Here is a 19126-nt window from a genome sequence, read left to right on the forward strand (position 1 = left end):
CTCTTTGGCATACCTGAATTGCCAGCATCACTAGTCTTGCATTTTGGGACCATTACTAAGTAAAACAAGGGTTACTTGAACCCTGGGACATCATGACTGTTGATCTGATAGCCATAAAAAAAGGCTTAAATGATGGACTGGTGGGCAGTATATGCAGTGTGGGGATGCTGGACCACGAAGATTCAAGGCCCACGTGGGACGGAGTGAAGCAGGAAGGCACAGGATTTCATGATACTCAGAATTTAAAACTTAAGAATTGTCTACTTCTAAAATTTTCCATTTGATACAGTATTTTCAGATCATGGTTGACCATGGGTAACTGAAACCACAGAACGCAAACCTCAGATTAGAGGGGACTGCCATAAACCCTTTAAAACCCAACAAATATGACAAATTTAACTTTATATCCAACTCAAAGGTACATGCTAAAAGTTTGGAGGCGGAATTCTTAAAACATCTTGAAGCCCTGGCTGCCACGGCCCACTCTCCAAGGCCGCTGGGGCTGCTGGGTGGAAAGGCAACCGCTGCCCGCAGCTCGGAACCCACAACAGCTGGCCCTCACGGGTAACTTGTACTCGCAGTGGCAAAGCTACCAACGTCATCCCAGTCATTATTCGGAAGAAACTGGGGAAACCTGAGAAATCCCACTCCAGGGGACGTAAATGTAAGCCAATGACCTTAGTAAATTCAAAAGTGAAAATTCAAAATATGCAAGGCATAATCTGGCAATTTTGACATGACTTATGAACAGACTATGACATCATTGTGAATCATATATTCTAAATATATGATTCTTAATTGTGAATCATATATTCTAAATACAAGTCTCTTGTCAGATATATGATTTGCAAATATTTTCTCCCATTCTGTGAACTGGGAGAAAGTGAGAATTATTCTCACTTTCTTGATAGTGTCCTTTGAATCACAAAAGTTTATAGTTTTGAGTAAGTCCAGTTTATCAACTGTTTTCTTTGGTCATTTGCACTTCTGGTATCATATTTAAGATATTAATGCCTAACCCAAGGTTTATCCTATGTTCTCTCCTAAGAGTTTTATGATAATTATAATTTTTAGACCTTACATTTAGGCCTATGAATAACTTTTGAGTTAATACAAGTTCATGGTAGGAGGTAAGGGTCTCATGTCATTCTTCTGCGTGTGGGTAGGACGTCTAGTTGTCCAGCAGCATTTCTTGAAAAGAGTTTTTCTTCCCCCACTGAAATAGTCTTGGCATCCTTGAAAATAACTGTCTGTTAAGTATGTCTGTACTTTTGGACCCTCAATTCCATTTCATTTATCACCATGCGTACCCTTATGCCAGCACCGCACCTTCTTGATTACCATTGCCTTACAGTAAATTCTGATGCATTTTTTTGTACATTTCTTTCACTGAATATATTCTTACAATCACTTAAGTTTTCATACACAATACACACATTATATATAATAATATAATAATGATCTTCAACTTACATGTTTACTTACATACAAGTAAACAGTCTCTACAAAATAAATTTGTAGCAAAAGAACTGTGCATTTTAAATTTTTATAGACACTGAAAATTTGCCCTTCAAAAAGGGCAAATTTACTGGTTTATACCCCCACCAATAATATATAAGGTCTATTTACCCTAAGTCTTCTGTAACTCCATGTATTATCAAACTTTCAAATCATTACTCAATATTTTCCTTACTTTTAGATCTTTCCTGTTGTATGTGCTAAATCCCATTTAGCTAGTAACATACATTCAAAAAAAGATTTAATTACAAAGAAAATGTTTCTATCAGCAACTCCACTTTTTTTTAATTTACCTTATATGATAGCTTAAAGAAGAAAAAGAGATGTTCAAAGTAATTTTATTTATAATATAGAAAGTAACTGCACATTAGATCCTGATCAATAGGGGAAGGTCAACTATGAAGTCTACAGGTATATAAAACTACTTATGTTAATTTTTAAAGGCAGAATACAAAATTGTATATACACTCTATACACTGATCATAACCACCTGAAAAATTACAAAGGCTTATGAAAATGGGAATAAATGACTATGGATAATTTTCTCCTCTAATTTCTAAATTTTCTGTAACTTCTTAGAATTAAGTTCATACTTAGGAAATATGTTCATAAATATACTTTACATTAAAAATATACTTACTGTGATAATACCAATTAGTTGAGTATAAAAGAGTCCCGTTATTCCAACTAACATAGTGATGCCCATGAAGGCAGCCAGTCTCATTATGGCCAATTCATGTCTAACAACGAAGAGGTCCTATAAGAATTAGAAGAAGAAAAGTCTTAAAAGCAATTTAAAAAGTACCTTACATATTTGCAATAATAATCAAGAATTCAGCCATAACATTTTCCCTTACTATCTTAAAAGAAATACTCTCCCCTTCTTTTGAGTTTATTTCATTTAATCAATATATAGTTTTAAATTTCAAAAATACTTTTTCATTCATACCAGCAAGCTGAAAAATAGGATTTTACTAATCTGTTGTGTCAAAAACCTCAAGCTAAAGGTTACAAACTGGCCATGCTTGCTTTCTATTTATAGCAAAAAACCTCCAAAAAATCAAAACAGATGGTGTAGATTCACTGGTTCCACAAAAGTAACTTTTATCGCTGCACTGCTAAAACCCTTAAAGTTCAAGTGATCAAGATACCTAGAGATTATGTAACTGAGTCAAAATGAGGGGGAAAGTAAATAAAATGACAGGATCAGGTATCCGGACAGCTCTCCTCAAGCTCACTTCAACCATTCACCCATTCACTTAACCCAGCCACCACTTCAGGCACTATGCTATGGAGTAGAAATGTAACATGATAATGATACGGTCCGTGCCCTCAGGAAGCATGCAGTTTATTTAGCGAGGGTCCAGCTTTGCAAAACAGAGAGTGGTATGTGCTCTAACAGGGACTCACGCCCAGAGAACTGCAGAAACATCAATGCCTAGATGGGAGGGAGAAACAGGAATGCTGTGCATGGCTGAGGACATAAACATGAGGGTCTTAAACGTTAACCCAAAAAACTGTGGTGGAAGGACAGGGAAACAAGGGGAGGCATTTCATTCACCCTCACTGTTACTAACCGGACCTGCCAGAGGAGCGAGAGAGAATGAGAGAACAGAGACTTCTCCCAGAAACCTGCTTTGCTAAACTTCGGTTTAAAACAGCCACAGTGGAAAAAAGTAAGAATAAATGGGAAGGATCCCCAAAACATAACCACCCACATGCTTTTATATTTTTGACTGAGATTATGGCTTAAAGGTATTCTCGTAGTAATGCCAAAAGCAGGGGGGTCACTGAACATAATGCACTTGCTGGAAACAGAAGAACCGATGTTTTCTCTGTGTATCACAGTGATCATCCACCAGGCTCAGGCAAAAATCTGACTCCACACCCAAATCACTCAATTCACTAGCCTGGGAAACCTTAAAATTTACCAAGACACGTAAAGTGCGTGTCAAAATATCAGGCAGTCACTGCAAAACCACAGTAAAAAAGGGCCTACTGCAGAATCCTTACAACGTGTGAAGATGAAAAGATGGGGCTACAAGTAATTTTAAGAAAGGAAGATCTCAAGGAGGGTTAGCAACAGGGGAGTGGGAGGAGGAGAAGGGGGGAGAAGGTACAGAAAATAAGTAGCATAGACAGTAGATAGAAAATAGATGGGGGGGCAAGAATAGCATGGGAAATACAGAATCTAAAGAACTTGAGACACATGGTCATAAACTAAAGGGGGAGTAATGGTGGGGATGGGGGGTAGGGTGGAGGGGAATGAAGGGGGGGAATAGAACTGTAATGGCGTGATCAATAAAAAAAGTAAAAAAAAAATTACATACAAGTTCTGCTGTATGGAAAAACAAACTTGTTCCAATTAAGCAATAATTTGAGCACTGCAAGCATTCTGTATTTACTTATGCGTGATTTTATCTGTGAAAAACCCTAGATGAACACTGCAGCCGGCTAAATCGAGCCGTACTGGAACACACCAACACACGCATACCCCCAAACACGTACCAGCGACTCCACTTTATCACGAGCCGCCCGCGCTCGTCCACAGCTCGTTTCACAACCCACCCTCCCCTTTCAGACGGGCCCTCCTTCCAGCACGTCACAGTAACGCACACACGGCAACCCCACCTGGCGCCCACTTCCACAAGAAAACTTCAGCTGACTTTTAAGGTAAAGTGCCATGATCATGACAGATTCTACGTATTTCTTAACAACTGAACATGTATAACACTGTGGTGCTGTTTTTATTAAGTTCTTAACTTTCTAAGTGTCACTGAAAAGTTTTTGAGGGTTGTGCCCCCCTTTTCCCATAAGCCTTTTGCTTTTCACTGCACGACTTTGCATAGTGGGGCAAATTTTAGTAATATAGAAATTGTGTTACAGTAACAAAAATCCAAAATATGGTCAAATAAAATGCACCCTCTCTTCTCCCAGTGAAAAGACTGAAAAAAAATTTGTCAACTCAAGTTTATAAATGTTAGGGGTGAAGATTAAAATATCTACACATAATATTGCCTTTATTCACTTAAGTTATACATTTATAGTTAAAGGAATTTGTAAAAAATGATACTTTCATTTAAATTGAAATTGCATTTTTAACACTCTCACATTTTCAATAAAAGTTGTAGTCCAAGTTCACACCTACATAACCACAGCTTGAGTCATTCAGCACAGCACAACACCTTTACTTATAGCTTAGATTTTTTCAGAAGTAGCACTTTTTTAACCCAAAAACTGGCTTGGGAAATTTTATCCCCAAATCACAAAACCCCATTGACTCATTAAGAGCCTCACTACATAAACAGTGTTGTGGCTGAACTGGGTCTCCAGAAAACCCCTCCCAAACTGTCATTATAACTGGAGATAATGGCCTTTAAAGAGATGACTAAATTAAAATGAGGCCCCAGGTGAGCACTAACCCACTCTAACTGGGGTCCTGGTAAGAAGGGGAAATTCAGGAACAGAAAGGGACACCAGGAATGCTTTGGCGCACAGGAAAGACGACGTGAGGAGGGACACCGCATCAGGTGGCCGTCTGCAAGCCAAGGAGAGGGACATCGAGAGATCAAAACCTGCGGACATCTTGATGTTAGACTTCCAGCCTCCAGAACGCTGAGAAAATGAATTTCTGTTGCTTAAGCCTCCCCATCTCTGGTATTTTGTTACGGCAGCCCTAGCAAACTAACATAATAACTGTGTTTGTTTTTGTTTCTTCTCACTTTTTTAAATAAGAAATGTGTTTATATTCAGATAAATGCGTAAAACATGGGTTTAGTCTAGAGAAAAGTGAGACCACCCTCTCAAGAATGAGAACATTTAAAACCACAGAACCTTTCCTCTGTGCTACGCATTCCTCCCCCATCACATTCTCTCCCTCGTTCCTGCCCTAAAGGTGAAGATCTTTACTGCTCCATTCTTCATACACGTATATTTGTTATATATTGCAAACATCTTTTCTAATCTGAATCTACCTTTTCACTGTCTTTATGGCGTCTTTTGGTAACCTCAAGTTCCTTAATTTTAATGCAGTCCAACTTATCGATCTTCCCCTTTAGTGTTTTTTATTTCCAATTCAACAAATCCTTCCCAACCCTGAGGTAATAAAGACATTCTATATTATCTTCTAAAGCAGGGATGTCAAACTCATCTTCACCGGGGGCCACATCAGCCTCATGGTTGCCGTCAAAGGGCCTAATGTAATTTTAGGGCTGTATAAATGTAACTACTCCTTAACTAGGGGCAAGGAGCTCTGCATTAGGCCCTCTGAAGGCAACTTGAGGCTGATGTGGGCCCTGGTGAAAATGAATTTGACAGCCCTGTTCTGAAGCTTTTAAAACCTTTATAGTTCTGCCTTTCACATTTAGGTCATTAATTAATCTGAAATTGATGAATAAATTTTTGAGCAGTGAAATATAGGGGTGTGAATTTATTTTTACTATATGAATAGTCAATTGTTCGAGGATGGATTATTGAAAGAGCTGTCATTTCCTCAGTGATCAGGGGTCAAGTATCCATACAAATATGAGTCTGATATGGGTTCTTCCTTCTGTTCTCCTGGTTTATTCGTTTATCCCTGTACCAATGACAAATGTCTTAGTGACAGTGGCTTTGTAGTAAGCCTCTACACCTAGTTAACCAAGTCATCCCACCTAGTTCATTTTCAAGAATATCTTGGTTATTATACTTTATATTTCCATAAAAATTTTTAAATTAGATTTTCAAGTTACAACACACCCTCAGACATGCACACAAAAATAACATTCTCTATATTAAGCTTCACAATTTCCCCCTCGAGGTATTATACTTTTTTGCCAGAATTATTTCAGGAACTTCCTCTTTCTTGATTCTATTAGAAAGAGTTTTGCTATTAATTTCTATTGTATAAAGCACTGTTTGTCAGCATACAGAAACAGAATTTTTTAAATACTGTTTCATAGTTACACTTCTTAAACTTTCTTAAAAATCCAAAAACATCTATGGATAAATCCTTCACACAACTACATTATCTAAGAGCAATGAGAGTTTTATTTCTTTCAGAAGTTATGCCATTTTTTGTTTCTCCTGCCTCCCCCCCCCCCCCCCCCCCACGACTTGAACTGACTGTGTGTGAGAACGAGCAGGGCAGGAGGTGCCGGGAGCACCCAGAGCTTGTCCCCCAGCTTGGAGGGGTGTTTTGCGGGGGTTTTAAAAACTTTTTGCCTTATCAAAGCAGTTTTCTAGGTCTAGTTTGCTACAACATAACTAGCATGAATAGATGATGAATCCTATCTGTCTTCATACATTGGTACATAGTTTTCACACATATGATTTTTCCCTAATCTGTTTATGTAATAAAATATACTTACTGCTTTTTCAATGTAAAAACCTTTCATTCCTAAAATAAATTCAACTTCATCAGGCTGGTTACATATAACCAGATTCAGTTTGCTAATATTTTGTCTGAGTTGTTTATCTATGTTCATAATCAGACTAGTCTATAATTTCCTTTCTTTTTTTATTATCCTTGATAGGTTTTTGATCAAGGATATGCTATATACATACAATGAGTTTCAGGCAATTTTCTTTTTTATTCTTTTAAAGAGTTTGTAGCCCTGGCTGGTGTGGCTCGGTGGATTGAGCGTGGACCTGTGAACCAAAGGGTCTTCAGTTCAATTCCCAGTCAGGGCACATGCCTGAGTTGTGGACCAGGTCCCCAGTTGGGGGCATGCAAGAGGCAACCACGCATCAATGTTTCTTTCCCTCTCTTTCTCTCTCCCTTCCTCTTTCTCTAAAAATAAACAAAAATCTTAAAAAAAAAACAACACTGTAATTATTGTTACTATTACATCTGATAGAGCTAGAAATCACGGATAAATCTATAAATACTAATAATCTTTGCATAAAATGTTTGAACAATTCATTATTGTAACAGTACCCATGCTTCCAACTTCTTCTTGAAGGAATTTTCTTCATAAAGCTGTACTATGCTTATGATCAGGAAAGCCGGCAATGTAAAGATGTCAACTACCCAAATTGATGTATAGAATACAATCTCAATAAAAATTCTCTACTAGTGGAGTACATATTCTACTGGTGGAAGTTTTTTTAGGTTTACTATGTTTTGATTTGCAGAAATCGCTAAGTAAGCTGTTTCTAAATTTCATAGGAACAAACACAAAGAACAGCATACTACTCCTATGAAAAACATAAACACACACACCAGGTTCTACTGCCTGCATTTGCAATGGGGCAGCATCGCCCCCAGGAGGGAGAAGATTGCTTCTTAATGGGAAAAACAAACTTAGCTATCACAATGGTTTGTGCTCATATACAAATCAGTCCTCCCTGACAAAATCTTATTCCTTAGTATTCAACTTCATAGAGGGGAGGGGAGAAAATGTTTAAAAAGGCTCCTTAGTGAAGCAATGACTATGCAAAAAACAAAGTTAAAAACACTCCTCTACTGGGTAACAAGATATATATAAAACTACAGTAATGATAATGTGATATAACCGCAAGGATAAACAAATACACCCATGAACTATAAAATAACCAGAAGTGGATACAAGTCTGTATAGATCTTGGTTGATGGAAAAGATGGCATGTCAGAATGAAAAAGTTATCTTCTCAATGAATGGTGCTAAGTCAATTAGATACCTATCTATGCAAAAATTAAACCCTGACTCCTACCTCATAAGAACCATAAAAATTAATTCCAAGTAAGAATATGAAAAATATAATACTTGGAAGACAATACAGGAGAATTATATTGATAACATGGGGATAAGAAAGACTTCTTAAATTGAACCAAAAAGCACTAATTCAAAAAGGAAGAGAAAAACAAGTTGGAGTACATTAAAAATAAAAACCCTTCATCAAAAAAATACAATTAAGAGTGAAAAGGTAAGCCATAGAGTAAAAGATACTTACAACATATATAAACAGAAAAAGGCACAAATGTAAAACACCCTACAGGTAAAGTGCACTTTTTCATTCTTCTTAAATCCTAGTAAAAATTGAATGAAATTTTAAAAATCACTATTCATACCTAACAGCTATCACTGAGTATTTAGTGTTAAATATTGATACCAATATAAATAAAGCTTTCTTTCTAGGGGAACAAATTTCACTGGCACCTGATTGCCCAGGTGCATGAGTGAGGGTAAAATTTTTGTTTTTTCTTTTGTCTGACTTTCCATATTTCAGCAGCAAAAACTCTAGAAAAGTCAGAGCAATTCAATAAGAAAACAAGACAGCATATTTCCTTGCTACATTTACCATTTAACACAGTGCTACAGTGCTTGGTAAAAGCTGAATGAAACAACAAAATTTCTACCAGGGTAATACCATTTAAAATCAAAGTGACTGAAACATTCTTATAGAGAAACTGCTAGATCTTTTATGCTAAATGCTATAATATTCATAAATGATTAACTATATAAAATAAACTTCATGAGGACGTATATTCAGCAGATCTGGTATTACATGGCAAGGTCAACAATTGTTACAAGGTTTCTGTGTTGTTTGTCACAAAAAGCACAGGAATATACTGATACAAAGATCTGACAATTGTTTGAAAAACAGGGTGTTTTTTAAACAGGTTTTTTCCCTGCTACAAATATAAACTAGTTACATATCTGACACTATTCTTTCCAAGGAAGAAAGGAAGGATGAAAATTTTACCAAGGGACAATCTCCACTGGCATTTCAGAGTACATGAACAAAAATGCCAAATTAACTTAGTACTGGCATTAAAAATAATTTTCATTTCATATTTATCTAAAATCCACAGTATTCTTGGCAATTCCTGACTACTCTTGCCAAAAAACACAAAATGCTACACACATTTCAGCAATTACAGCCATTCTAAAGTGACCACAATGAATGAATGGCCTTATGTAGCTATAAAAAACAATAGATTATTGTGTAAAGCCTAAAATATTTTTATAAATAGCAATAAATAAGTATTCAAGATATTTTAAGATTGATTATATAAAATATTAAGATGAATTATAAAGAGATTTACCAATATGTAAGCTATCTACAACCAGGTCTTATTGCCATTTTTATTCTTTTAGCCAAAAAACTAGGCAAATAATTCTGTGGCATGGTTATATCTGACATCAAATCCCTAGCAACATTATTAGATATGAGCTAATTGGAATAACAACAATGTACCTTCATAGCTGAAAAGCTGGCTGGACTGCTAAACATTATTTATTTTCCTCTTCTGATTATTGGCAGCATGTCTGTATTCAAACTGTCTCTCTTCCTCCCCTCCTTCTGTCACTCTCCCCACAGTATTAAATGCAGTCAGTATATTAGTTTTTGACTGTCACATAAAAGTAAGTATAAAAGAATCAATTAGAAATTATCTGAACCCATTTCATTTAAAAGCAATTGAACAGATGTAACTTTAAAAATAAAGTGGTATGTCATAAATGGTTAGTTGCATAATCTCCTCACTAGGAGCCACAAATTATTTTTTTAAATCCTCTTATTTTCTCAGGTAGAGTGGCAGTACCACCTACAACATGTGACTGCCAGCAGGTATATATATTTTTAAATATTTTAATATACTAAAATGCCTTTGCAAGATGCATTTTGATAATCTTTCCATTCATCTACTAAAAATGGTCACCTCAATAAAAAATAAGAACAACATAGTATGAATTTGACAGTCAGGAGCTTTAATGAGCTTTATCTGAAGAGGAGATCGGTGATGCTTGAGCATTTTTAATGTTTTTTTTTTAATGAGCATTGTTACAAAAGGTGGACTAGCAGCCTGGTGGTACCACTGAAGAAACAGTGACTTGGAGAATCACAGGAACGGGCCCAAGCCACAGCTCCGCCCACTGGACCTCTCTGAATCTCAGTCGTCTCATCTGTACATTGGCAACCCACCACTTATCCTCCACGTTTCTCACTCTTCGAAGGCTTACAAACCCAGAATAATATAAAGTGAAAATTATGAAATCTATGACTAATGAAATATTCATGAAACAACAAGTGAAGAATGTTATAAAGTATACTCTTTAAGTAGAGTGATACCTTCCTTCATATTTAATTAAAAAGCTATAAATTTTGAATATTGGATTTGGCAAACTGGCATATATTAAAATGAACTATATTTTTATAACTTTACAATATGCCAAAAGACCAGGCATTTTCTTATAAACATTTAAAATAACTGTGTGAAAAAAATCAAATATGGACCTTGGTCAAAGAAAATTAATTTCTTTAATATCCACCTCTTTTATTCATTAAAAAATGACAAAACACTCTATATAAATGACAGGCTTTTATAATTTTTAAAATGATTTCTCCTCAATAACTAAACCAAGACATTAGTTTTAAGAGGGGTTTAAGTAAAATTTAACATTTATATTGGCATTACACATGAAAATGACGGTCAAACTCATTTGACATTTATCATCTGAAAAACTTTTCCAACTGTCTCAAAGTATACAATCTTTATTGAGTCTAGATTCTGTGATTCTAACTATAAATAAATTTATCCCATTTATTTAGACATCTATTCCTTATAAGTTTCTGAAACTTTTGTAGATATTTTTCTTACTCTTGAGAGTATTGAGATTTTTTAAAGTTACTATTTACAAAGAAGACAGTAATATTAATTCTTGTTAGGTTTATAGGCCTCTTTTGGTATAAGACAGAAATCTAAAAAGCATTAAGTTACTCTGAAAAACAGTGGGAAACTGCAAAGCGATTGAACAACTCAGCAAAGAAGGAATACCCCTGAAAAGAAAAAGCTAAGAGGGAAGAGACATGGGAGAAAATCAAGGGTCCCAAACCCTTCATTTCCCGGAGTCTGTGAACAGACTGCTTTCTTTCAACTTGCTCTTTCTCATTAGCCCAATTAAAATGTTTTCTACTAAAAACCAACCAATCAACCAGTTTTCTACTAAATCCGGGTTAAGTGCCATTGCAACAAAGTTTAAAGGGCAATTCATTTTTTCTTTTGTTTAATGAATAAATGCTTTCATCTTAAAACAAAACAAAACAAAAACTTCAGTTGTTAACACTTTCTTTCCCCACCTAGAGAATAAGCACTCAGGTTTAGAATTGAAAGATGCACTAGCAAAGATACTATGCTGCCATCTATCTACCTGAAAGGGTATAGAGAAAATGCAGACCAAAGCTTTCCCTTACCCTGGCTGACAGAACATAGGGTCAAAGTCGATGGCATACTTTAATTGTACTATTATTGCCACAAGAAAGATGCACAGTAGTAATTAATACAATCTCTGAAGATAATGGGATCATTGGAGATCTTTATGCCGTATCCCAAATAATGAAAAGAGTAACAAGGAGAATGAATGAGATTTCTGACCCTATGCCAGCTTTACAAACAAAAGAGCTGCATACAGGTTTTTGGTTGTTTTGGAGAAAAATGAAAGAGACACTGGCAAGGACTCAGAAAAAAAATTATAGAGCAGAACCGTTTGAAGAAGATTCCAGTATAAAAATTTATTCCTTTAAATGTCAATGGTGACTTTCATACTGTAAGTACTGATATTTTCTACCTTTATAATACAATAAATGTCATCATCAAAAGAACTGCTATAGCAAGCACAATGTTCTATTATGTAACCTTAAAAATATTTGCTATACAATATTACAAAACAGATCTGACCTTAAAACCAGTTATTCCAATTACTGTCTCAAGGCTTTTCCTGTTGAGCAATGACTTCCTTCATCTCTCCATCTGGCTAATCTCTACCTAACTATAAAGTCCATCACAAGTCTCATTCCCTATAGCGCAGATCTCAAACCTACGACTACAAAAGTATTGTTCTGCACAACTCCACAGGATACCCAGGCTTTGACTGAGTTGCATGCTGGAGTTGTGAAGTTGGGCATGCTGATTAGAACCACTGGGAAGAAAATTTTAAACAAAAGGTCCTTGCCAATGATACCTATGAGTAAAAAGATTATGAGACTAACCCTCCCAACAAGAACACTACCAAAAGCCAGATAAAAATCTAATTAATTGATAAATAAACTGCTTGACTGAAGATACTGGAAAGTAGCCAAACTAGCTGGGACTTAAAGGGCCAAGATCTCAGAGAGCAGAAATGCATTAAGGCGATTCCCACATTCTGCACTGCTTTTTACCTGAAGGTACTTGGCAATTCACAAGCAGTACCTATGAAAGACTGAGTAAGAAAGGAGGTTCAGAGCTTTCCGTAATATCAAAGAGCTGGGAAAACAGCAACAGGACACAACCTATGGTACACACCTAAGTTTTTCAGCTGAGAATCCTGAAGGATTACATTATAGGAGAAAAGCAAACTGAAACTAGTCTTTCACAAAGACAAAGCCAATAATCATAAATCCTTACAAAATTTCAATATGACAGAGATACCAGCAAGGACTCAGAGAAAAAAAATATATAGGGCAGGGCTGTTTGAAGAATATTCCAGCATAAAAATTTATTTTTTTAAATGTTAGTGGTTACTTTTATACTGAAATTACTGCTATTTTCTACCTTTATAAAAATGTCATCAAAAGAACTACTATGGTAAGCACAATGTTCTATTATTTAACCTTAGAAATATTTGCTATATAGTATTACAGAACAGACCTGACCTTAAAATCAGGTATTCCAATTACTGTCTCAAGACAATAAATATCATCACCAAAAGAACTGCTGTATTAAAAGTAAGACCAGTATTCTATAAGTATTTGTTGTATATACACTGCTGACTGAATCAAGATAACTTTCTCCCATTGCACATCCAAAAGGGGGGGAATAACTTGAAAAAGAAAACCAAGCCAAAAGTTAGAACAAAGAAAAGACAAAGAGAAGAAATAAAGGAAAAAGAAACTAAAAAGATGAGGAAAAAAATCAAGGAAACTAAAAGTTGTTTTTTTGAAAAGATAAACAAAATGGACAAACATTTAATTACTCAAAATCAGAAATGAAAATGAGGCCTTTTGTCCAACTAAAAAGCCTCTGCACAGCAAAGGAAACCAACAGCAAAATAAAAAGACAACCTATGACATGGGGAGGGGAGAAGTACTTGCAAAGCATTTGTCTGATAACTGGTTAATGTCCAAAACATACAAAGTGCTACAATGCAACAGCAAAAAACTTTTTAAATTAAAAAATGGGCAAAGACACTGAATAATCATTTTTCCAAAGAAGTCACACAGTTGGCCAACAAGTACATGAAAATGTGCTCAATGTCAGTAATCACCAGGGAAGTGCAAACAAAGTCACGAGATATCACCCCATACCTGTTAAAATGGCCATCATAAAAAAAAAAGAGATAAATGTAAGAAATAAAGCCAAAATATGGAAGCAACCTAGGTGTCCATCAACTGATGAATATGTAAGAAAGATGTGATATATATATATATATGTGTGTGTGTATATATATATATATATATACACACAATGGAATATTATTAAGCCATAAGAACATTTGCAACAACATGAATGTATCTTGATGACATTATACTAATTGAAATTTTCCAGAAATTTTTCAGTATCACTTATATGTGGAATTTATTTTTTTAAAAATTTTTATGTTTAAACTCATAGGAACAGAAAGGAAAGTGGTTGCCAGCAGCTGGGGTCGTGGGAAGCAGGGAGAGGTTGTTAAAAGGTAGTACAATCTTTAGCTATAAGATGAATAAGGCCTGAAGACCTAATATCAGACATGATGACCACAGTTCGTAACAATGTACTGTATAATTGAAATTAGCTAAGACAGTAGAATTTAAATGTACTAAAAAAAAGATAAATTTTTAAGGTGATGATCAATATGTTAATTAGCTAGGTGAGGGAACCTTTTCACAGTGTGTATGTATATCAAATCATCATAATGTACAATTTAATTACTCACATTTTTATATGTCAATTATACCTCAATAAAGCTCAAATAAAATAGTTAACTAATTAACTAAATCATAAAAGCAGCCAAAGACAAGATACATTATTTCAATGAACTTACAGTAAGACTCACAACTAACTTTATAACAGAAATGATGAAAACCATGGAACAATGGGGTAACATCCTTAATAACTCCACCCTATAATTCTATGCTAAGCAAATAAATTCTTCAAAAAGTAAAAAGAAATAAAAATATTCTCAGGTGAACCCAAACTAGGAAAATTTGACCTAGTAAATATGCATCAAGGGGCAGGAAAAAAATTCCTAGAAGGAAATTTAGATATTTATGAAGGCATGAAGACCTAGGAAAAGCATCTATATTTAGCTAACTCTAAATGAAAACTGACTTCATATAACATATGCATTATAACACATAATATATAAACAGCAATAATAATGTCTTATCATGTCTTTTAGCTCTATATTTATTTTATACCCCACAATACCAAAAATGATGATGATAAGGAGATGTTCTATGGCCACTGCACGTGATATCTGAGCAATGACCAAAATACTAATCTCATTAAATGTCAAAAAATCCAGGAAGAATGTTTTCATCTCTGGAAAAATATTAAAAGAAAAAGCCATCAGAATGAGACAAACTGAATTTTTTAAAACTGAAAATTCCAAAGCAGGCAAAAAAAGGAGAAAAATGGAAAAAAAAGAACAGATAGGTCAGAAAGAAAATAGTAAGAGGATAGAATTAGTATCGGTTATACTAAATAAACATGTACCAAGTATTCTAATCAGAAGACAAAGCTTCTCACACTGGATTTTTTAAAGTGAAATAGTTGATGTCTACAAGACACAAACACAAGACATAGCAACAGACAAAAGCTAAAAGTAAAAAGGGAGAAAATACTAACCAAAAGAAAGTTAATATATCAAACTAATAACAGAAAAATACTTTAATAAAAAAATCATTACTACAAATAAAGAGGTATTTATAATACCAGTCACGATTTCCATTAAATCCAGAAAGATACTAGAATTCTAACATTGTATGCAGCTAGTAATATAGCTTCCAATTATCGATATCTAAATCAATGAAATGACTAGAGTTTATTTCAATGAATGTTCAGTGCCTATTGAACATTTGGTTTGCTTCGGATTCTTGGAATACTTGGAGATATATAAATTACAAAATATTGCATTTTCTCCAGGTTTAGTTATGATTCTGGTCCTAGAATTTAGCTTTACTCCAGTAAACTCAAGCAAGTAAGAAACACCAATAATAAACATTCTATTTTCATGAATTTAAAAGTCACAAAATTGCCTTTTTGAAAAGTTCTCAATGTACTTAATTTGATAATACATAAATCAAATCACTTCATTCATTCAGAGAATCTATCATAAATGAGATTAAAACATACTAAATTCCTCAACACAATCTTAGAAATGTCATAACATAACCTCTCTGGGTTTCAAAAGTTTCTTTTCTCTACACGTGAAGGTAATTATGAAAGCATCCTACTCAATCCAATAAGATACTCTCTGACTTGGGCTGAGAGTTCCTGCTCAGCACCACAAGAATAACCCTGTCAGTCCCCAGACCTATTTATAACTTACTGCTTACTATTTATGGAGCTTATTTATAACCAATATGAGCGAGCTAATTATTTGATTTTTATGTAGTAACCCCACTGGATAATATTTTTATGGTTTTTAAAAAATTAAAAATCACCTGTATTGCTTCTACAACTGATTGCTGTGAGGAAAATCTGCTTTAAATTTTTAAAACTCAACTTATGCATATTTTTAGTATTTTCCTCCTAGACTGTAATCTCTTAATAAAGTTATACTATGCTGCTATTATTCTGTCAACATCCAAAATGCATATAAATATAATATATATTTTTAAGTATTCAAATATTATCACCTGTAATCAATACTTCCACTTAAAAAATCAATTGGTAGTAATAATTTTTCCAGAGTTTCTACCTTTCATTGGAGAGGAACCTTTATTTAGTAATTTCAAATGTCTAATCCTTCAGTTGAATATTACCACTGTATTGGAGAGTATTGAAATGTCCCTAGTAAGTATGTGATAAACCTCCCACTAATACTGTTAAACTGTCTGTAAAATTAAAAGGGCCAAAGAAAAATTGTTTCTTTGATCTGATAGCTTTCATTAAAATCAAATATAGCACAGACTGAATGTCTATTATACACCAGATACTTTTACATGTGTTATCTCATATAATCTCATGATTATTTACATTTTCCAAAGAAGACACTGCAATTCAGGAAGATTAAATGATGTGTCAAAGGTTATATATACAACAAGAAAAGCCAGGCTCTGAACCTAGGTATGTTCTGTGTACAAAGCCGCTCCACTACCAAACTCAATATAAAGATCCAGACAATTAGTATTTTAGGTTTTTCGGCCCATATGTCTCTGTTGTGATTACTCAACTCTGCTGTTGTAGCACAAAAGCAACTGTGGGCGACAGGTGAACAAATGGGAGAGTAGCTGAGCTCAGTAAAACTTCATTAACAAAAATAGGTGGAGGGTCTAATGTAACCCAAGGCCCACAGTTTGCTAATTCCTCCAAAATAATACAATGCAGTCCCTCCTACAGAACCTCTGTTAGCTTTTCATTAACATCACTAAATTTTTTCTCTCCCAGTGTTTTAAAAATTATGACCCTTATCTTACTGGGGAATTTTATTTTAATGCTTTTCTTATTAGGCTCAATTATTTGAAACAGGTTACTCTTGAGGAAATATGTATAATATTTTATATAATCTAAGTATATTATAAATTATACCAAAATTATTCTACAAATAAAACAAAACATTCCTAAAATTACAGTACTATCATGCACAAAATACCAACTGAAAATGTTAAACCCTGATGTTTGTAATTCTACATACTAAACTTTTTCAGTTGCTAGTAACTAATTTTAATTGATCGATCTACATTTAATAAGCATAATATCACAGCCCAGAAACAACAGCAAATATCCTCTTTAATTATACAAAATGATCATGTGTACAAAAGGATAAAATACATAGAACTTAAAACACCTCTTGCTCTCTCCCTTATTCCAAAATTTAATTATATGTACACCACTGAACTTGTTTTTAATATGAGATTTAAATGTATATATAAGAAAAATTCCCCTTTTCCATCAGACTCTTTCTTCTCTCTCCTCCCCTTGTTTTCTCATATGACATTTGCACACCTGTACATACTTTGTTTCTCTGTCTCTCTCTGACACACACACACAGTATTTTAAAAACACAATCAAAGTCCAAATAACATACAATATCAGACTCAAAAAAACCCAGCTCTACACACAAAACACAGAAGGTAAGATTTGGAAAACACAAGATCAAGTTCAGATCCCAGCTCTCCAACTAACAACAGCTGAATAATCACTCCTTAGTTTTGTGTCTTCAGTACCTACTTATTTAAAGTGTTAGTCTGTTTCCTCATCTATAAAAATGGGGAAAATTGTACCCACTTCAAGTAGTTGTTACGAGCATTAGAGAATTAAAATGACGTGCTCACGGCACAGTGTTAATATGTAGTCAAGGATTTAAAATCCCAGGTGCTCCTATTTGGGCAGGTATTACTAACATCTGTTGCAGTTTCTCTACAGAACAGGAAAAGCACTGCCCTGCCTGAAGCGGCATATACAACAGCTTTCTGAAGCATCTTACATACTGCTACTGTTAAAAGTTGGGCAGGGAAGTCCTCTTCCTCATCCATTTCAAGTTCCTTTGAAAAACTTGAAAATATTAAGTATATTTTTATTCCTGAAAAGAAATAAGTTAACATTTTTCACTGTTTTTCATTGTCAATATTTTAAACCAAAACATACATACCAAATGATTTATTATGTTACTTTTTAAAGAAAGTCATTCAACATTAATAAATAATCATAAGTGGATTTGGTGAAAAGGAAATGTCTGATTAGGGTCTACTTTCTCAATCCCGAATTTTAAAATCTATTACTTTGGGGGTTTACTTTTGTTACTTTTCACCCTTCCCTAAAGGAACCACATGTTGATAGCTATATGTCATAGCTGCTCTAACATAGTGGACATAGAAATTTCTTACCAAGTTACGCTTTTTTAGTGGAAGAAAGTAATAATAGTGGCAGAAAGAAAACATCAGTGCGTAGCAAGTAAGAAGTTCAGTGTAGAAACACAACTGCAGAAAGAGCCAATGATTATCTTCACCAACACAATTGTTAATCCTGAAGAAAAAATAAAAAAACAAAATTTTAAACTCTTATAAGATGTTAATTTCAGAATTGGCAAACTAAAAATAAACATAAAGAACTTCTTATATGCTTAACTTCACGAAGATAGGCTGAAGTCACTCAAAACTGAAAGCAAACAGTGCACGAAAAAAGATAGAAACACGCCATCTCACATTTGTAAAGCACTTTCTATTCATACTTTACAAAAGGAAGCCCATGATACCCCCTCAGCTCTCAGCCACCCAGCCAGGCAGGCAGAGCAGATGCAGCCTCCTTGTTCCACTGATGTGGAAACAGGAACAAAGCCGTTAAACCCACCAGAGATGTATGAAGTTGAGACTCTTGCCAGAGTACGTACGGCTAGTCACTGGCTCAGAAACTAGAACCCCCTTCCATATATTGCTCTTCCATTACAGCATTCTAGCTTCGAGAGCAATTTGAATGAGAGTAAAATAACTTAAACCTGCCAATCTGACATAACTGCTAAGC

At 34.6% G+C, this 19126-nt stretch overlaps 1 protein-coding gene across 3 annotated transcripts in view; it reads right to left on the reverse strand.

The window, feature by feature from the left end:
- The window catches only part of ZDHHC21 (zinc finger DHHC-type palmitoyltransferase 21), a 70641-nt gene that overhangs the window by 16942 nt on the left and 34573 nt on the right, over nucleotides 1-19126 (reverse strand). For all 3 annotated transcript variants that reach the window (XM_037142756.2, XM_037142757.2, XM_037142758.2), the window contains 2 exons: nucleotides 18493-18631; nucleotides 2159-2275 (listed from right to left, as the gene is read on the reverse strand). In XM_037142756.2, coding sequence (XP_036998651.2) covers nucleotides 2159-2275; nucleotides 18493-18631 — 256 coding nt within the window. The remainder of the gene's footprint in view (nucleotides 1-2158; nucleotides 2276-18492; nucleotides 18632-19126) is intronic.

Source organism: Artibeus jamaicensis, unplaced genomic scaffold, assembly GCF_021234435.1.
Source record: "Artibeus jamaicensis isolate MK-2021 breed Jamaican fruit bat unplaced genomic scaffold, CSHL_Jam_final scaffold_1964, whole genome shotgun sequence".
NCBI classification, from domain to species: domain Eukaryota; kingdom Metazoa; phylum Chordata; class Mammalia; order Chiroptera; family Phyllostomidae; genus Artibeus; species Artibeus jamaicensis.